The sequence below is a fragment of the Anguilla rostrata genome, chromosome 6 (assembly GCF_018555375.3).
Source record: "Anguilla rostrata isolate EN2019 chromosome 6, ASM1855537v3, whole genome shotgun sequence".
Lineage (NCBI taxonomy): Eukaryota > Metazoa > Chordata > Actinopteri > Anguilliformes > Anguillidae > Anguilla > Anguilla rostrata.
In genome coordinates, this window is record NC_057938.1 from 16,906,837 (window position 1) to 16,928,444 (window position 21,608).

The 21,608-nt window shown below is 39.9% G+C and overlaps 1 protein-coding gene across 5 annotated transcripts; it reads left to right on the forward strand.

Moving 5' to 3' along the window:
* The first annotated feature begins 3,444 nt into the window (after positions 1 to 3,444).
* si:ch211-71m22.1 (uncharacterized protein LOC100149582 homolog) lies at positions 3,445 to 20,127 on the forward strand. 5 transcript variants are annotated; one of them, XM_064338696.1, is made up of 12 exons: positions 8,424 to 8,543; positions 9,375 to 9,447; positions 10,408 to 10,452; positions 14,706 to 14,747; positions 15,394 to 15,501; positions 16,045 to 16,130; positions 16,900 to 16,942; positions 17,627 to 17,847; positions 18,206 to 18,367; positions 18,947 to 19,108; positions 19,574 to 19,628; positions 19,763 to 20,127. In XM_064338696.1, the coding sequence occupies exons 3-11, from the start codon at positions 10,440 to 10,442 to the stop codon at positions 19,601 to 19,603; spliced, it is 867 nt and encodes a 288-aa protein (XP_064194766.1). In that variant the 5' UTR covers positions 8,424 to 8,543; positions 9,375 to 9,447; positions 10,408 to 10,439; the 3' UTR covers positions 19,604 to 19,628; positions 19,763 to 20,127. The 5 variants fall into 5 exon arrangements, with proteins under 5 accessions (XP_064194763.1, XP_064194762.1, XP_064194766.1 ...); XM_064338695.1 differs by lacking the exon at positions 9,375 to 9,447 and adding an exon at positions 9,152 to 9,204 and having other exon boundaries at positions 8,436 to 8,543; XM_064338694.1 differs by lacking the exon at positions 9,375 to 9,447 and adding an exon at positions 9,155 to 9,204 and having other exon boundaries at positions 8,441 to 8,543.
* Positions 20,128 to 21,608: the final 1,481 nt, after the last annotated feature.

A 21,608-nucleotide genomic window follows, 5' to 3' on the forward strand; every position in this document is an offset into this window, starting at 1 on the left:
TAAAACCCAGAGTTTCTGCCTCCACTACATGACCTGGTAGGCTATTCCACACATTGACTACTCTGTGCATTAAAAAAAAAAAAAATTTCCTAATGTCTGAGCAAAAGTTACCTTTTGCTTATTTACATGTATGTCCCCCCGTTTGATGGCTTTGTATCAAGTGGTGTTGACCTAGTAACTGTTACTTTATATGGGCGAGACACTAGTAACAAGAAACTAGAAACAAGTCCCATGTAATTCTAGAACTGAATAGATAGGTGTGGCTTCTACTGATAAATGAGTAAGACAATTGACAATTTTTCCAACTTCCTTTTTCTCTGCTGATTCTGAGAGCTCACACACTTGCAGTAAATTGCATAACAATGTGAAAATGAAAATCAACAGTATATGTATACAGAGGATGACCAACACCAAATGTGATCTGGCAAGGCAGGCCCATGCACATCAAAAAACATAAAAGGGTCGCCTTCAAGACCAGACAGGCAAGCCAGAAAAAAGCAAATATGTGTCAAGTTAATTCAGCAACAGTGCATTTTTTACCATCGGCTAAGAATCAGTTCCAAAAGATCCAGGTTCAATTTCAACTAACATGTTAATCACACTTTCCAATTGATTAGACAATGTTGCTGTACAGCTGAAATGTTCAGTGACATTGAGGATGGCTCCTGTGCTAGGAATTCTACCCCCCTCCAAATAAATAAATAAAAATATATAAAATATTTTTTGAGAACAGTTCTACTGATATTGAAACCATTCACGTGTGGTTGTAGAGCAGATTCTCAGCTTTTATTAAAGGGTATTTTTATTTATTTAGGTGTCGCTATGTAGAAATTACAGTACTTCGTTAAAATTCATGACATACTGTTCTCATAAAGAAATTTGCCATCATGTTAATGCTTTGAGCTTTTCTTCAGATAGAAGTTCAGTTCTTCCCTGGGAACCCAATCAGATACGTCATTCAGAACTGGCACCCATATCTTCCTAAAATACCATTCAGAATAAGAGAAAGGAGCCAGTTCTAAAGATAGTGGGCCCATTCTGTACCTGTAAATGCTTTTCTGAAGTGAAATTTTAAGAAAAGTGCACATTCTGATGATATGTTTAACTAATGTCCAACCCAGGAGAAAGTTAAAAATAACAACATTGGGCATTCAGTGATAGCAAACAAAAAACACATTTAAGAAAAGCTAAGATCTGTCAGGTTTGCTCAAATGAGAAACTGCCTCAGTGAATTGCAGGAAAAAATTTAAACAGGAATCCATTCCCCTGGAAAAGGTACACAAAGGTCTTTGTTTGAGCAGTCAAAGACCAACCCACACCCTATGTGCTCACATCTTTGAACCATGCAATGTATGAAACCCACTATGAGAGCAAAATGAATGGAAATCATACTTTGGATAATTTTGTCTACATGATTTATGTTGCTTTTCTGTTCCTTCATTGAGGTAATATTTCTGTCGATGATAAATGATCATTTATCAACTTTCAATTGTGCATGTTCATAGTTGATGTATATATTCCATTTATTAATAGTTGTTGGCCCAAGTGAATATTTGAGATGCTGTGCATGTGTGCCCTCTAGTGAGAAAGTACATGTAGGAGAATGGTGAAAGAAGAAGGTGCCCATGTGAGCAGTTTGCAAGAAAAAAAAATCTTTTTGACCATAACATAACATGACATAACGTAACATAACTTCACGTAACGTAAAGTATCATAACTTAAGATACCTTAACTACAACCAAAATAAGTGTGCTTCGTGGATGGAAGCTCATCTTGTCATTTGGAAAACAAACCACCTTGCATTGTTACCTCTGTAGTCGTAATTTGTTACAGTGCCATGAAAACGGATTTTCCTTATTTCCTCTATTATTGCATATTTGTCACACTGAATAGTTTCAGAAATCTAGGTAAAATGTAATATTAGACAAATGGAATGAACCATGGACGAAACTATTGTAGTTGACAGGAATACCAAACAGTGGAGACCTAGCTAATCCCATTCTTTTACCCAAGACAACAGACCTAGATAATCAATTATTTTTGATCCATTCCCAGAATACTATACTTTTTTCAAGCTAATTGTTTTCACCTTTTGTCATTCCCCACTCTCTTTTCAGGAGGCTTGGCCAATCATAAAAATGCTCTGTTCAAAATAACAAAGAAAAATTAAATAATTAAACTTGATGCAAAACATACATGGGAAACCATACAAAAAACTTTTTAGACATTACCTTGTGCATTGTAAAGTGCTTGTTGCCTAATTTCTTGCAGTAGTAAACTGTCCTGGCGTTCAGTGTAGTTGCTTTCAATGTTTGACAGCGATGTATGTAAAGTCCCCTTCATGGACGGCCATTCCAATGGGCTGTCATCTTGCATATATTCAGCCATTCTTGAGAGTGAAAAACATATAGAAAACAAGATAGAATTTTGTTATTTACCTGTAATATTAAGTTGGATTCTTGTTATCCTTTTGAGAGGAGAGGGTGGTATTACTGTGACTTTATTATACTTTCAGCAACAAGAAAGTGTCCTGCACCTGCCGCAAATACTTGGAATTGTCAACAATTGTTAACATTTACCAGTAATATAAAGTTGTGTTCTTCGGTTCATGTTATCATTTATGCTTTAGAGAGAAGAAGATATCTGGAAATGTGTTGCATTCCAAGTGGATAATCAAGGTGACACCATTGTTTAGTTGAGATGGGCTGCCTATGATCATACATTACTGGAGGAAACCCTGTATACAGTTGCATGCTATATATAGTTGGTTCATAATTTGTGTGGTCTTTTTTTTGTCTGAATCTCTGCACACTCATACAGATTTTAAGACATACCATTCCACCTTTATTGTTATTTTTTGTAATGAATTGTTTCACAGCAAAGCAAAAACAAAACCTTGAAACCTTCTTGTTGAATCTATTTGTACAGTCAATCGCACAACAGCTCTTTCCCATTTTAGATGTGTTTTTTTGTTTTCACGGTATTCAAGCTGAATGCTAACGCTATCACTCATTAGTCTTTCTTCCACTCAGTGGGTGTAACTGCAGTGACTTCCACCTACTGTGACGTGATGTGCATAGAATACCAGTGTTTCTCAACCCTGGTCCTGGGGACCCACTGCCCTGCATGTTCTAGATGTTTCCCTGCTCCAACACACCTGATTCAAATGAATGGGTCGTCATTAAGCTCTGCAGAAGCCTGATAACGACCCATTCATTTGAATCAGGTGCGTTGGAGCAGGGAGACATCTGAGACATGCAGGGCAGTGGGTCCCCAGGACCAGGGTTGAGAAACACTGCTCTACACTAAAGGCAGCCATGTGGCAGCATGTTTTGCCACTCAGTCCCGACTGAGGGGGCGTATTCCAGTGGGAAAGTGACGTCAATGCATGCCCTCTACATCTCTCTGCGGCGTTTAAAATGTATTGCATGTCCTGCACTATTCATAGGCACTAGGCAGCGGTTGTCTCCTTGTAATTCACTTCGCCCATCGTCCTTCATAAAAATACACATCCCAGCCTCCAGAAGTACACTTTCAGTTTCACCTCCTGAACCACCAGCTTCGTCATTAGAATGAAGCATGGCATCAAGTGGCAGTTCTACTGATAACGTTTATTTTTAAGGTATGTTTCTGAACGACAACTGCAGTGTTGTGTGCTCTGTGCTTCCTGCATGTTTTCAGTCGCTAGTACTGTTGGTGGCGAAACAGACTAAATTTAGCGAAGGTGTGGTTTTCAAACTGAAATCTGGTTTTATTGTCAGTTGATTTGACATATTTGAGAGTTGTAAGTAGGGATGTATCCGAATCCGAATGCTGTATTCGGGAAAGCACAAAATGCGATGGAAACATTTCTTATACCCGAAGTTGCTCGTTATTATTCGGATTCGGGAAACAAAAATCACCATGCAGTTCCAAGCCCTATTACTACACGGGGGAGGGGGGGGGGGAAGAGAGAGAGAGAGAGAGAGAGAGAGGAGAGAGAGAGAAGAGGAAGGGGGGGGGGGGGGGCGTGGCGGCACCAGTTACACACATTATGTTGAGACATTGTTTCTTCAAATCGATTCATCATATCATTGTGGATGGCCTCTAGATGAAAATGCCCATTCTGTTTGCAACATAGGACTTTGATTTCACTAACTAGTCGTTTAATTTACTACACATTATTGAAAAGTGATCGCTATATTCTGTAGTCGCCCCCACCGAGTCAGCGCACAGCAGGCAGCGGGCTGAAGAGCTGACCGTTCCCGGCTATCACTCAGGGAAACTCTCGCATCGAGGAGGAGGTGCGGGAGCTAGCGAGACAAGCCTGGTGTGGCAGCGGGATTTCTTTCAAACCCCCGCAACCGATACATCAAAATGAAGCTTAGAGCCTGTAGGTTTTAGCTGTGTGTTAATTTCCTCCATTAAAAAAACCCAGTCGAAATATTGAAAAAACCGACGTTTTACCTTGTATTTCAGTCAATATTTATCAGTTTAAGATGTAACATGCTGTATGTATCAGTCATAGGTCTTGGCTATAATGAACACGAAATCCATTCATGCTAACAGTTGCCACCAATGGAAAATGAGAACATCAGATGGTTTGCAGTCTATCCAAACTTAGTTCAGTAGGAGAAAAATTAAAAATAAAACAGGCAAAAAGTTAATGTAGGCTATTACGGTTATGCAATTACGTGTAAAGTAGTAATTCACGTTTCCCTAGCGAACTGTAGTAACGTTAACACATCAAGGAACGCGAACGTATTAATAGGCAGCTGTTATCTCCCTCTTGTAATTCACTTTGCCCATCGTCCTTCATAAAAATAAACATTCCAGCCTCAGAAGTACACTTTCAGTTTCACCTCCTGAACCACCAGCTTTGTCATTAGAATGAAGTATGGCATCAAGTGGCAGTTCTACTGATAACGTGTATTTCGTTATTTTAACGTTTGATAACGAGATAACGAGGTTGTGAACTAGTCGGCTACAACTGCAGTGTCGTGGGCTCTGTGCTTCCTATGTTTTCAGCCGCTAGTACTGTTGGTGGTGAAACAGACTAAATTTAGCGAAGGTGTGGTTTTCAAACGGAAATCTGGTTTTATTGTCAGTTGATTTGACCTATTTGAGAGTTGTAAGTTTCCATTGCTTAACAAAATAAAAAATAAAATAATTTTGGAAAAGAAAACGATCCTACATTCACAAATGTGGAGATCAATGATTGTGAGTTTAACTATGCATAAAAGGGTTGCACTTAGTTCCTACACGGAACTCGAAACACTCAAAATACGAGCTGCAGGGAACTCAAAACTGGAAGTGCAGTGAAAACGCAGAGGGAATACAACAGACGGGGCAAAACACTCTCTTCTGGCTGGACTACCGGCATCTGCCACCAGACCCCTGCAACTCATTCAGAATGCTGCGGCTCGTCTGGTCTTCAACCTCCCCAGACACTCCCACGTCACTCCCCTGCTCACTACCCTCCACTGGCTGCCTGTTATAGCTCGCATCAAATTTAAAACATTGGTCCTAGCATACCAGGCAGTCAAGGGATCAGCCCCAGCATACCTCCACAAGATATTCAAACCCTACATGCCAGCCAGATCCCTCCGTTCTGCTACCTCAGGACGCCTAGCACCTCCCCCTCTTCGCACCTGCACTTCCAGAACACGTCTCCTGTCTCTGGCCCCACGATGGTGGAATGACCTCCCTGTGGAGGTCAGAACAGCTGAGACACTGACCCATTTCAAACGACGACTGAAGACTCACTTCTTCAGGCTGCACCTCTCCCCATCCCTCCCTACCCCCCTGTAAATGACTGTAAGCTTAGGGTTGTAACTAGGCAGCTGTTTCGTAGGTGACTACTGCTTGTATTTTTTCCATAGATTGCGTTGTTGCCGTTCTCGTTGTGTTAGTGTTAATCAGTTTAACCTTCAGGGTCCAAGTTGAACTATGCGATTGTTCCCTGCACTTGGACCGGTACTTCTCTCTAGGGGTTTCGTCATACTTGTTCCTGGTTATGGTTATACACTTTGTTGTATGTCACTCTGGATAAGAGCGTCTGCCAAATGCCTGTAATGTAATGTAATGTAATGTAATGTAACACACACACAGGCAGATACGCACCGGCAGGTACACGGGCAGAAACGGAGGCAGAAACACAAGGAACCAGCACCCGAGTCAGGGGGACAAAGAACTTAAATCGACAGAAGGCTAACAAGACACAGGAGAGCACAATTCACAATCACACCAGAGAGGGAAGGGAAAACGAGACACGAGCAAAAACAATGATTGAATAATTGAAAACAATAATACAATTAAACACCAGAGAGGGAGAACGAACTGAAACACAAAACTGAAGTTCCGCCATCTGGCGGCCAAAAAAGGAAAAACATAAACTGAGCAGAATCCTGACAGTGTCCCCGTTGTTGGTGATCACAAGTATTTGGATAGTAGCTATTCAGCTTATTCTTGACCATCTGTGTGTTGTTGTAGGCTACTGTTAGTGCTTGCACATGAAATCTAACAAAAGGTGGGAAAGTTGATTCAAGGTGTGGCATTTGCGTCTGTTGCTGTTGTCATGTTCTCAATATGAGGACCTACGAAGGGTCAATGCCAGTGAAGCAGACCATCATGAGACCGAGAAGTCTGAATAAATCAATCAGACTTACCCAAAATATTGGGTGTGTCGAAGTATACAAGCAAGGTAGACCACTGCAGGATGACAGAAGAATACTTTCGATTGTGAAGAAAACCCTTTTTTCAGCTGTCCATCTGACTTTCCATTTTCCACACATACATGTAACAACCCTGTCATAACTAAACTGAAAATGGTTACCATCAAAATTTTACATTTGAAATGGCACTTCTTGTATCTGCATGATTGATCATAAAAAGGAATGTATAATCGTTTTGTGTATCTAATGAAAAACACATTTTCAACGCACAAAAATGCCAGGTTACTCACACATACAAAGCACTATCTACAAGTCATTAATTCAAACATATGCCTGCCATTAAAAGTATTAATATCAAAATTGCACCATGTTACATTAAACAATGGCTATCTTAGCTCACACAAATTAAACAAGCTGTATTCCAAAGTAATGCTACCCAATGTTTCCTAAATTATTTCAAGTAACTTGGCCCAGTGTGTACAATTATACAGTAATAATGGAATTATTAGGCATGTAATAATGAGGCAAACATATGTCTGGAACTATTACATAACTAGCACTTTACCCTTGAGTACTACCTGGGTAAGGAGCACAACAATTCTGAAAGCCTGTCTTGCCGCCCCTGTGCCAGTATTCAGCGTTGTCACTGCAAGCATGTATAATGGAGGGAGGATCAGAGAAGAGAGCAGGAGACCAGCTTTGAGTCCAAGACCGCTCCTGAACCCGAAACCTGCCCCGAGCCCAAAATCTGCCCAAAGTGAGCAGCTGCAGCGTCACCTTCACTGTAGAAGAGATGACACCTGGACAAATTCTGTAGGCTCAGGGAGAGGACCTGGAAGTGTGTCCAGTGCTGCAGTGGGTGTATGAGGAGCGGCAGCCTTTTGTGTCTTGCCTGTCTGCTTTCTCTGCAGGGGTGCAGGCATTGGTGAGTCAGTGGGACTTTCTGATACTGCACCAGGGGCTGCTGTACAGGAAGTGCCGACCCAGATGCCACAGATCCCCCCCCCCCCCCCACACACACACAGCAGTCCACAGTTACCAATGCGCCCCAGCAACAGCCAAAGTAAAAATAACTAAATAAATAAATAAATGTATGCACTTCCTTATATGCTATTTTGCATTTGTATCCAATGTTGTTATTGCCTGATGTAACTAAATGTCAAATGGGGATAATTATTCTTTATTGTGATCAGCAGGAAGAAGAAAAAGAAGGAGGAAAACACCAAAATCCTAAGGCTTATTGGGTATGCAATTTCACAGTAAATATTACATTACATACTTACAGATAAGACGCCTTTTCCGAGCGTACCATTTAATAGCTTTATTGTATCCTTTATACAGCTGGATTACTGAAGCGTACAGTTTAAGTACCTTTCCAGGTACAACGCAGTGTCTACCGAATCAACGCACCTTTCGTTAAAGCCCAGTTCCTACCCACTGGCTACATCGTCCACATTACACTAGGACTATGTCCTCAATAGGGCTATGGATAGGCCCTATAGAAGCGCAAATGTGATCTCATGGTTTTCATAAATAAAACATTATGTATTCATATGCATAATGCCATATTAGTGTTGCCAGCTGTGGCTCTTTTAGTCAATTATGTAGACTTGTAATGTTTGTATTTTCCAAATACTTGTTTGTAAGCAGCCATTCAGATTTTCCCCTCAGAAATCAGGGTCGTATTGGCATTTGCTGCTTGTAATGTGGTTGAGTAACCTCACGGGTTTCTCGGAATCCACATGACGTCACTTTGGTCGGGTTTTCAAATCAACCTGGCAACACCGCGCGGTACTAGGAAACGAGAGGTATAACGAAAGGGACTATTGACTGCGCCCGTGGCGTTCGCGTCGTTCGTAACTGAACTTCTTTCCAACGCTTAGCCTTCTGGTGAGTATTCAAAGTGTTTAATTGTGATGCGCGTGATATGAAATCGTATTCTTGAGTTAAATCATAATATACTGCAATTCGTTGCCCAAATACACAGCGCAGCAACACGAGGGATAACATAGCCTACGGGGATATACATACGGAAATGGAAACCACTATTTGCCATGGTTATGATAGGACCCTAAATAATATGATGTTGCTATGTACTTGTTGAACTTTTGGAAAATATTTTACAACCTTTGTCTTTAATATTTGGAGACATATGAATGTAAAGGAACATTTTTTTGTGATAATGAAGAGGAAATAAGTTGGAACAACGTTGTAAAGTCATATGAATTATTTGAAAAAGTAATTTCCACTGTGGATATAATAATGTAGGCTACCATTATGTATGTATCATATGAACATTTTATCAGACGTCATACATAAGCACTGTAATAACAGCCTCAGTAACTGCTTCCTGAAAAAGCCCACCTGTTGAAAACGAATGTAGCGAAGGCTACTGTAGCATTATGGTTTTAATTTTGCCATATTTTGTGGTATTCCCTTAATTTTCTGCACTGGTCTACGTGTTGCTCATCTCGTTTTTCTGTGGCATTGAAACAAAGCAGCAAGTCAGTGGAGCTCGTGGTATCGTTCACGAATCAGTGAACGAACTGAAGTAAGTCGATTAATCATATGCGATTAAAATATGGACACTTTTTTTTCTTTTCATATATCGGTGCAAAACAATGTCTGCACATTGCAATACAGGTGCAAGATGTATATGTCCCGATATTTATGTATTAATTAAACATGTTAATGTTTATATCAATCCAATGTCTTTTTCAGGTCAAACCCCTGACCCTCTTTAGTTGTTGCCTGCTTTTTTGGATTTCCTTTTGAAAATAGCAATTTTGTATAGGTGTGTAAGGATACTTTTATTTATAGATATCACAGTTTTGTATTCCAGAGACTGCCCCTAATGTAACACAGTTACAGTTGCTTTGGTTAAGAGTGTTGGCTAAGTGATTATAATGTAATGTCATGTAATGAGACGAATCATGAACTACAATACTATTTTTTAAATGAATGCAAAATATATAACAACTTTTCAGTGATTCTATGTAAAACCACCAACCTATGTTTTTTGCAGCAAAGTTGACATAATAATGGGATTTTACAATAAATTACTTTTAACAAATCTGCTGCTAACTGCTGCTCACCAGAACAACTTAGGGCAAAAGCAAAGCAACACACTCAGTGTGAGTTGCAGATGATTTCTATAATAAATATGGAAAAGAAATACATACAAATACAAACACCAGTAATCTGACATAAATTCTTCTCTGTTTCACTTGTTTTTAAGTTTTGTGTTTTATCAAATTGCTAAGCAACAAAGGTATTAAGGAGGATTGCACAGGAAAGCTACAGTATGTTCACAGCATTGTGCTTTCCATGTTATTTCAGCAACTTTTTATATAATTTTATTAGGAGGTTATACTGAAAAGTTCATGAAGTCAGTACTTAAAACATTCTCATTTGGCTTACCGAATAAGTATATCTAGACGGAACTAAATGGTGATCAGGTGACTACACTAACCCCTACAGTACCTTGCCCCTTTGAATAGTATTATATTCTAGTTTGATGCATTGTCAAATTATCAGCCATTTGTAATTATGTACCATTTACTAAATTGCTGCTTTGCTGTGGAATTGTTTTGCGGGAGATAAATATTATTTTCAATATTTTGTTTTTCCACATAGAAACACTTTTTATGCATCCTGTAATATTCTGGCTCGTGTTTTCCCTCTGGTTATTAAAGAGAAGTTATCTGTGCAAAAGTTGAAAACCTGCTAATCCAGTTTTTCTGCATCATTTCAGATTTCCTGGGAGACGTTCATGCTCACTCTACCATGACTGCACCAAGTACGTTAAAGGAGGCAAAGGGGAAGCAACAGTGCAATGATAACTGCTAGAATTAACAATACCGTTAGCATAGTTAGCTGTCTTGTCTGAATAGATCAATCAATATAAAAAAATCAGCACTTCAGCAATCATGCACTTGTATAGAAATGTAGCTAAAATATCAAAACAGCCTCAAGCCAGACAGTGACAAACAGTAAATGTGTCTATATATAACTAAATGTGTTACTTTGTTCAATTCGAACATAACTTGAATTTTGTTCGAATTGAACAAAGCAACACATTTATTTATATATTGACATTTACAGAAAAATACTGGATTGATGTTCAAAAAGGTTTTTAGGACACCAGGGCCTGCGGTACAGCAAGTGGCCAGGCCCCAGGTCTTGAATATTTAAAGCAGAAGTGAACAATGAGCACCGTGGTTCGTTTCTGGTCTTTCATGCCAACTTCTGGCCCTTTAATAAGCCTTCATGTTTATGCCTTCTGACATTTTAGCTACATTTCTTGATAAGTGCACACATGAGAGCCAAAGACTGTTTTTGTGTCCCTTCGTGGAATATGTTACTGTCGTCTAGTGAACCAGTGCTGGTATATAGGCAATTAGCTAATTTAGCCTGGGTAATTGATGGAAAGAAAAACCTGCATACACACCGACCCTCCAGGATTAGAATTGCCCACCCCTTATTTACAGGGCCCCTGTGAGTTGAGCAAGCCCCTTGCTAACACAAATAAAGCTGTCACAAGAGCAGATTGATATGTTGGAAAGCAGACCTGTGCTAGGAAGTTTGCACTGAGCATATTTATTTTCTTACCTGTTTTTTGTGCTTGCTCTGGGTGGGTTGAACGGGGCTGGATTAGTAATTTGAGGGTGTGGCTCAGTGCAAATACATGGCATATGTGTTATTTTAACAGATTTAATGGGTATGAAAGTTCTGCCTCTGCAAACCTGGTCCTCCAGAGGAAACCTTGCACTGCAATACCATGAAGTTTGGCTGATTAATCTAGTGTCATCCACGGATAGATGCTACTACAGTCACAATATCATATTCTTTTCCATCAGAGAAAATAATGCTTTGTGATATACTTGTTCTATAACCATTTGTATTTAGTCTGTGCAAAGAAAAGGTATATCGGCATCCAAATTATTCATAATAGTGCACAAATAGAGCACAATCAAATCAATCAGTTTTATTTGTATAGAGCTTTTTATTAAAAACTGTCACAAAGTTGCTTTACAGACTAGTATAAAAAGAGAAAAAACCAGGCCTGAACCCCCAAATAGCTAGCACATGATTAAAAAGACTATCCATTGGGGAGAAAAACCCTGAAACGGTGGCGAGAAAACACTCCCCAATGTGAAGAAATCTCAGGACAAACACAGCTATGGGGGGGGGAGGGTCCATCCTCCTCTGGCCGGCCTGTTGTAAAATAGCAGTAAAATAGATGTTACAGAAATGTACAGCAAATAAAATGGGTTGAGCAGGGTACAGTTGAGGTAATAAACTAGCTGGAAAAGTATGAGTCCAAATGAAGGGAAGCATAGTGTGCATAGCTGCATCAAAATGTGGGCATGGACCAGGGGCCTCATTTATAAAACGGACTTACGATCAAGTATGATCGTAAGTCTGTTTTATAGTATGACTTACACAGAAAACCACGTATAAGTAGTTACTTATAAAACCTTACTTTGACGTGGAAATGATCTTAGCTCTACGCAAAGTCTAGACTTGACGCAAGTGATTTTCCTGCTGGTTATGTAGGGGTATTGCAGTTTGGGATGCATTTGTGTCCAAGCCTGTGGTGAACTTTGCATTAGCTTTTTGCTGCCCTACCTCGTTCACTGCAGCAGCGACACACTTCCAAGCTACCTGTTTGGCTTTGTTTGTCAACCCACTATTTAGTCCACCGAATAATACGTGTTGTCTGTCTTCAGTCTCCTCTACCATCGCCGCAATCTTGTTTTCCAAAAAGTTTGCTTTTATCTTTTGGTTCATGGTTATTCCTGACTAAACCCTCATTTGTGCTAGCATTATATAAGGGGAAATCGCTGATTGTAAGGCACGTTCAGGTGCCGTCAATTTTAAATTCATTTGAGATTTATAGATCACAGGTGCATAAGTTACAAATGGGCTTCTTGGAACCTGCGTAAGCAAGGTTTTTTATGCACAGTATCTTTTATGAATCTAACGTAAGCACACCGTCGGAAATGATCCTAAGACTAAGTTCAAGCATACATCTAAGAACATTTTTATAAATGAGGCCCCAGGGGAGGAACAGGGCTGCGACCACAGAGCGAGGGGCAGGGCTGGAGCGAGCCCATTAACTCAGGGCAAAGAACAAGGCAGGAGCAGTCCGTGAACAAACACTCATCCCATTTACACCACCTCAGTAATCTAAATTGGTAAAGTAATTGCCATTAATTAAGCACAGATGATTATTGACAGGCATGTTTACAAGCGATATGTCAAATTCTGTTAGATTACTTACAGACATGGACATGCTACATTATTTTTAAATGGTATACAGGGGCATGATTTTGTTAAAAGCAGTGGGAAATGAACCACATTAAAAATGAGAGCAGTTATATAAAATTTAACTTAAATTTAACGTACCAAAAAGCTCAATAAAAAATAAATTCATGGTCTTCAATCAAGACTTTAAATAGAATTAGGTGTCTTAGTGCTGGGCTAACACAAAACCTGCAGCCACACCAGCCCTTTTAGATAATATCCCTGCTTCATATGGACGTGTTTTTCTTTTTACTGCAATGTTACTCAATCCTGGTCCTGGAAAGCCACTTAAGATCCTTAAGATCAGCAACCAATTTAGACCCAAGAAACCAGGTGACTTGAGTTAACTTTGTAATCAACTGCTTTAAACTGATCAATTGCTGTGCTACTCAAGTTTGAGTAACGGCGAAAGCCAAGAGGTCCTGCGGCTCTCCACAATCAGGAGTGAGGACTGCTGGGTCAAAGACATGCTTTTCATAGCTTTCCATATATGTTCACTTTCCTATCTGACTCTCCATATTATGTCAACTAATTATTACTAATAGTCACTTGACTGTGCCTTTGGAGCACCTGGATCACGCGGGGTCCCCTGGAGGAAAACCATTGAAATGCAAGTTCAAATCCCTGCAGGTCACAGGGTGGAGACAAGCTGGTGGCCTCAGTCATAAGCTTAGTATCAGGAGATTTTTACCTCACTTGCTGGATTTTTGGGGCTTCAGGCCTCTCTTCGGGTGACTTTTTCTGTCTCTGCAAAGAACATTTGTGACAGCATCTATGTAAAACATGCTATACAAACAAAATTGAATTGAGTATTGTCCATCCCCACAAATTGCTAGTGTCAGTGCTGCTCTGGAGTGCATGCAGGAAAGAGCTTCCCAGAAAGTATGCCCTGTTTAAGTGGAATTGCGAAATGGTCTTCATATATATCATGGTGCCAGAACAGCAAACATCAGATATATAATCCTTTGTCTTTTTTACAGTCCAATGGAATAAAAGCATAAAAAACAAGATGTCACAGACAACTATAAATCTTTGGTACAACCACATTTCAACACAACTGAGCCAATACACGCTCCACGTCCCGCAAAGAATTTAATCTTTTCACTTTTCCTGTCATTATGTGGGTGACAGAAGTTGCTACAGTGGATGATGGCTTTTGTGGGACTCATAAATGGTTAACATAGACCTTTTTTTCCATCATCAGCTGTCAGTGGCATCTTGTATTATTGAACAAACATTTTAGATGCTTTACTTGTCTTTCTGATGGACTGTTTGGGTAATATACTAAAATTACAACCCTTACTCTAGGAATAGCTCTCCTCCTGTGATGATGTCATAAACCAAATCAGATTTATTTAAAAAGAACACCCAAAGACATTTACAAGAGGGTATCATTTGCATAATAATTGTTATTATATCGGTGTAATTTATCCCTGTTTTATTTCTTTAATTATTAATTATTACTTTAATGGCAAAACAGCTATAAACTCTGAAGGGTCTTGTTGCTGTGGTCACCTGTGATCTCTGTTGCGTAGCATACTGCTCAGTGTCAGAGGCCGTAATAACTTCTTGTGACAGCTCTTGCATGAAGCCGTTAGGTATCGTGTGCTGGAATCACTCTCGGCCTTAGTCCTTTCTGATTGGTGGGAGGGCTGGGGAAAGAGGCTCACAAATGCAGCTGAACGTTCTGGGTGTGTCCCTGCTATGGTGTGCATTCATATATGAGTTCTGTTATACTTGCAGGTAACAAAGTCTATGCTGAGGATAACCTACATGGGCCTCCAGGTATCTCTCTCCCGCCACCCCTAAACCTCCTGTATCTGCAGACATCAGCTGTGTTTTTATGACATGAATCACTGAGTTTTATGACATTTAATATTTAACGGAGTGTCATTTCACCTTTGGGCCCTCACAATAAAAGTTGGGGTTGCTGATGACAAAAAAAAAGACATGAGGAGAGTCAATGTGTGGAATTAAAATAAATCAACATGAAGTCAACAATTGAAGTTCTTAGTATGGTGCATTAACTAAACAAAGAATCAAATATAAAGGTTTGTCTGCAAATGAGAAGTGATGATCTAAAACTGATGCATGATACAGAAAAAAATGTATATAAAACAATATTTTAAAAAATAATCATAAAGGGGAGATGCAAAGGAAATGTTTAAAACCATGTGTCTTTCGGAGATGATCTGGTGGCCAGAAGCTAAGCAGTTCTGGCTCAGAACTGCATCTATATTTTTATCATATAATTTTACTTTGGACTTTTTTTTCAAAAAAAAATTCTTGTCATTATATATATATATATCATTTTGATAAGTTAATTTCTTACCGTGGCCATGAATTTACATTTCAGTTTTTAACAAAAACTGCATCGTATATTCTGTTACTTAGCAATGTGCAGAATATAATGCACTAGCCTTTTTTGCAGCGTATGCCATTGATCTACAGCCTGGCAGGAATGAGGTGAATCCTGCTGCTATGGGCACTGCTGTTCCTGTGCCACCTGGCATGGCCACTGCTGTCCCCGTGCCGCCAGGTACGTCCGAAAAGTAACCGCAATTAAATCAAATGTGAGTAAAGGGTACTTGGATGGCATGGCAAGTACCATAGCCTAGATACTGCAGGCTTGATCCTTGACTGCGTAACGAGTAGACAATGCCCGGGAGTTAGCGGCGGCGGGAGGAAGGGGTTTGGTTGGTTTTGGCCAGCCATGTTTCCTGTAGTGTCCGCTGAGTTATTTCCTCCCGGCGGTTTCCGCCAGCCGCCAGCTCTCACCATCGAGAGAAATGCCCCTCCTCCATTCGGTGCTGCTTCTTCTGCAGCACTGTGAGCTCTGTACAGTGTAAAACAATCGCTGGTGAGTGCATTTGAGGGGGACCTTAGCGAATTCCGCCGGTGTGGATGGTAGGCTTCTGTATAACCTGTGTGCTGTAATATCTGTGGTTATTCAAAACTATTTGTTTTAGTATCTACCAGGGAGCAAAACTGTGTGTGTGTAAATAATATACTCACAGTAACTATCTTTCAAAAGTCCTGTATATGCATTGCTTATGCATTTAGCACCATGGTTCTCCCTTAGGCTACGTGCCCCCGCAGGCACCTGTGATGATGCCGGTCCCTCAGAGACCCCCTGGCTGTCCACCGGGCCTGGAGTACCTGACTCAGGTGGCTTTTCTTTTTCTCTGCGGGCGTGTTTCCATGGTTCCGTGTTGCACAACACGTAGCAGGCCAGCAGGTCACGTAACAGCACAAGCGTGACGGACCACACCCGGACTTTACGTGTTTGCTCACATATTGACAGATCACCTTCTGCCATTAACTGGGCAGCTTTGTTACTTCAGCAAACTCATTGATTTATTATTGCCGTGGACACTGAACTCTAGCCATGCTTCATTAAAATGCCTGTGTCAGTTTGTAATCCAGGTTGACAGCCTTGTGAAGTAAGTTATTTTAAGTTCTGTACGTTAATGGAGCGCTATCTAGGATTTCTGGACCTCTCCCACTGTATGCGATTGAGTATTGTCTGTGTTCACCACACTGAAATTGAACAAATCAGTTTGTTGAGAGAATTCATTTTTGCATATTCATATTTTGAAACTGCATGAGTTACCATTCTTATTAACATACTGGTTTATCCAATCTTTGACATATCTGCCACTGCGGTCAGTTATGCAGGAGTTTACCATATTAGCACATGTTATGTTTTTGCATTAAAGATCCATTAATGGATTACTCCCTTTGGGTTTAAAATGTTATTTCAGGATATTGCATAGTCTCTCCTCTTGGGTTAGGTAATTACAGCATTCTAGATTGGGGACATGCATCTCAGTACATTCTTGCCTCTAATTTATTAGTTTTGGGGGAAAGGCCAATGTTGGATTCAAAAAGTATTCTTGCATTCGTTTCAAAATAGTTTTACTCCTTGTTCTCACAGATTGACCAATTGCTCGTGAAACAGAAAGTGGAACTTGCTGAAGGTAATGATAATTTAAATGTGTGACACTTTTGGTGGATGTACGTAGCAGGGTCATGGAAAAAAAAAGAACTTGTCCAGTTTAGTCATTTCAGCTTTTTAACACATTGAAAGTTGCTACGTCATGATTTACAAAGTCATTGTATGCAAGTCCATGGCTCTTTTCCTAACCTTACATAAGTGTAAGCATACTGTGTTATGCAGGTTGTTTCAATACAGGAAATAACCCTAGTTCCATAATGCTTTATATAAGCTGTCATAAGAATCCCTCTATGGCATCAGTGAATTTTACATTGCATTATCATGCATCAAATTCTTACATGTAGTCACTGACTGACACAATGACACCAGTTAAAAATTCAAGATTTCTCTGTATTCATTATAATGGGTGTACTCTGATAAGGTGATTCCTGAATAAGATTTATACATGAATAATTTCAATGCACATACACTGCATACCTGAATGACAATGCTGCTTGTTGGTAATCGTACAGAAAAATCGTGTTGGTCTGATTGCCAAATCAAGACCGTGCCACAAAACCTGTTGTTTCTGTTTGACGGATTTACCGAACGGCAAAGAAGCGCGATAGTGAAGGTCATGGAGTTAACGAGCCCTGTGTTTTTAAAAAAAAAAAGGAATGTACGGGCCAAACGAATGCGCAAAATACTGTCTCCCTCCCTCCCGCAGTCATCCTGGGATGGGAGACGAACAACAAGTACGACATCAAGAACAGCCTGGGGCAGCAGGTGTTCTACGCGGCCGAGGAAACGGACTGCATGACCCGGCAGTGCTGCGGGCCCCTGCGCCCCTTCGTCCTGCACATCCAGGACAACTTGGGCCAGGAGGTCATCACGGTGACGCGCCCGCTGAGGTGCGGCAGCTGCTGCTGCCCCTGCTGCCTGCAGGAGGTACCCGAGCGCCTCGTCCGTCCCCGCCCCCCGAGCCCTCAGGCCACGCCTCTCTGTACCGTCACCTGACTAGGGTCGTACAGTCGAGTCAAAAGTGCAGAGGAACGAATCGTGTTGATGTTGTTACGGCCCCGAGAACAAAATGGCTGATTATATAGAATCGTGGCGGGTTGCCAGCTTTGAAGTGTTTTCGGTTTTCAGAAAAATCATGGTGCTAGAGATGGTGTGTTTATGTGTCGGTTGGTGGTTATTTCTATCTGTGGGAGAGTTTGCAACCCCTGGGGTTTTCTTAAATGTGTCATTGTTTCAGTTCCATGTTTTTTTAATTTTGAGTTATTGCTGTCCTTCCTCTTTTCAGTTGGAAGTCCAGTCTCCGCCCGGCAACCCCATTGGATACGTCGTTCAAGACTGGCATGTTTTCCTTCCCAAATACACCATTCAGAATGAAAGGAAGGAGCCAGTTCTAAAGATCGTGGGACCGTTCTGTTCCTGTAAATGCTGCTCAGATGTAAACTTTGAGGTATAGCAGAAGCATATCAGTAGAAAATACTGGTTTTTGGCAAAAGAACATCAATAATTCAGACCAGGTGATAACAACAGATTAAAAAGAAAATGATTCATATGCAGCACACAGAAACTTGGACGACCAACTCTGAATGTCGCAAAGCTGAAATCAAAGATTATTTGAGAGCATGCTCAGAAAAACCCAAACCATAACACAGATGCTTTAACAGTCACATTCCAAATCATGCTTTCTAGGAAGCTGAATCGCGCACAAAGCACAGCAGAACTAAGTACTATCCACGTTTACTGATAAAAAACCCATGCCGGGCTGTACCAGTACATAAATATACAAAATGTTGGTTGTGGTTCCTTGCTTAGTTTGTTTCCAATTAAAGTTAGTTTCAGATAGTTTATCTCATTGCTTGCGCGTTGCATAATATTACAATTAATCCCTGTGCATTCCATCAGACATACACCTGGTGCCCACATTTAGTCATATGTAAGCCAATAAGTTTGCTGTCTGACATCATCCTAGTTTTTAAGACACAGCAATGTTTATACTTATACGTAGAATGCCGTGTGATTTTAATTCCAGGTCAAGTCTTTGGATGAAACCGCAATGGTTGGCACGATCTCCAAACAGTGGACGGGATTTCTGCGAGAGGCGTACACCGACGCCGACAATTTCGGCATCAAGTTTCCCATGGACTTGGACGTTAAAATCAAAGCCGTCATGCTAGGAGCGTGCTTTCTCATCGTAAGTTCACGTCCGACAGTGACACTGGCCTCGTCTCTGATTCTCATTGCGAGCCATTCAGACATTATCATGTTACTGGCAAAATTATTTTTGATAAAATATTGCCTTGAATGCATTTTTTTATACGGTGATTCAGGAGTGCAAAGAAAGTAATGCAGCGAATCAAATTTAGCCTTTTGAGATAACTGCAGTCACCAACATATTTTGGTGGCATTCCTTCATCAACGTTATAAAAGAAACACTGAAACACGTTGGTTTTGTATGTTCAATAAAACCTATATATACATTTTCAGCGAATGTGTGCCAGATGTTTTTTTCATCTGTGCAAGTAACACAAGAGCGTGTCATTGGCACTGTACTTTAGCATTTCACGTGTTATCGTTCTCTGTGCTTTCTGAAAAAAAAAGGAAATGTCTGATACCCTGTTTGATTATGGCCTTTTTGAATCTCATCTTAACTGTGTAGGACTTCATGTTCTTCGAGCATTCAAAATGATAGGACACGTGACTGTCAAGATGTGGTAAGTACTGTGACAAGCTTTGAATCCACATGAACGAATGAGATTGTGTTTTATTATGCTGTGTGACACTTGTGCTAGAATGAGTGAATTGAACGAGTTGTTTGAGTTGTGATTCAGTGTCTTCCTTGTTTTAGAGCGCATAACTGGATAAGGGCGACTATTCCGACACTTGTAATGATTACCAGATGAAGTACCTCAGGGCACTGAATCCTTTTCTACTTGCAACTTTTAATTACTCAGTAGAACTGCACCATTTGATATGGACATACTTGTTTTTCTGTAATGTGATTGAATATTGCTTTTGATATTACTTTTAATGCTGCACTTGGTATTTTTTAAAAATAGAGTATTTGTGGCGTTCTGTTAAAATGAAGGTAAATGTTTAAATGTGAACAAATATGATGAAAGTCACCTTATATTTATGTCATGTGAGTGAATATATATTTTTTTTTTGTTGAGGTGTAATTAATTACATTTCTAATAAAGGAAAATGAATCCATATGATATTTGTGAATTCAGTATTTGGGCTCCTGAGTAACACAATCAACATTCACGTCTTGTGGTTTTAAAATGCTTGTTCTGGGTAGTACCACTATAGAGACACTGGAGGGCGCAATATCTCCGCATCATATAACATTACTGTATATGTAATGTTTTACCTCTTGTCATAGAGGTGTTTTTCACCAAATGAATACCTCTGCTATCCTTGTTTATTTTCAGGTGATGTTTCAGAATATTTTGTTAATTTTTGTTATGATACCACTTACAATCAATTTAAAAAACTGAAAGCAAGTGCATTTGATACCTTGCTGTGACAAGCTTAAAAATCTTTAAAAAGGTGAGAAAATCCCTTGTTCCCCCAAAAAGTACACATACATATTTATACTACATACGTATTTATACTAGCTTACTCTGTTTCAATGTCCAAAGTAATGATTTCAGAAATCATTGTTCATTCTGTTTTATTACTTATACATGATAACGTTCTCATGTTTACAAATTTATAGACTAATGCCACTGCAGCATATTTAAGTGAAAAAATATGGTTGTTGTCCAATGGCATAAAATGACTTAAACTAAAATCTTACAGACCTTCTAAAGAAGCTAATAATTCTAGTAGGCTTTGGAGAATCAAAGCTGAAATACACACAATGACTTACACAATGGTTTGGCATGTTCATTTCAGTGATTTCCGAACTCAGGAAACTATTCATGAAGGAAAAAACTTTGGTAATATTATCATTTTGTTTTGCTGGTGTAAAGGACAGTTGTTAATTCAATGCAGGCCCTCGTCCCAGAGAAGTCATCACTTGACCATTTTTTCTGGATTCATTAGAGCGGTGGTAACCAATCTTGTTCCTGGAGATCTACGTCTTGCAGGTTTTCGCTCTAATCCTCTAATAACAAAGCACACCTCATTCAACAGCTGGAGGTCTTGTTGAGCTGCTAATTAGTGGAGTCAGGTGTGCCAAATTAGGGTTGAAATGAAAACTTAAACGGTGGTAGTTCTCCAGGAATGGGGCTGGCTACCACTGCATTAGAAGATTTGGTTTATTCTTTCATGACTCTGTAGATTTGAAACAAATATTTGGATTATTGCAATATTTTTTTTTTGCTTCCAAAATTACATTTGGCAGTCAATAGTGGGGGGGACACAGATTCTAAATAATAATCAGCTTTCAAGGTTTATGGTGCTGACTATGTTATCTAAGATTTGCGGTTCAGTGATTACAACAAGGTTGTCTCACCAGCAGGGGGCAGCGGTGAGCCATAGATTGATGCAAAGATATTTAATTCCATCCATTTACAACATCCCCTGTAAAAAACTCAGCTACAGAACTCACTGCTGTTCAAATTGTAGCAGCTGTATAATGATCTTGGTAGATTTTGAGCTGGGGAACTAATCATTTGGCAAAAAAAAGTAATTATTAACAAACATCATTTAATAGCAATGACAATTCATTACTTGAAGCTTGAAGA

Coding starts and splice junctions, on each gene's coding strand:
- si:ch211-71m22.1 (XM_064338693.1), top strand. Junction 15,502..16,044: donor TGCTGTCCCCGTGCCGCCAG/GTACGTCCGAAA, acceptor GTTCTCCCTTAG/GCTACGTGCCCCCGCAGGCA. Junction 17,848..18,205: donor GCCCCTGCTGCCTGCAGGAG/GTACCCGAGCGC, acceptor TCCTCTTTTCAG/TTGGAAGTCCAGTCTCCGCC.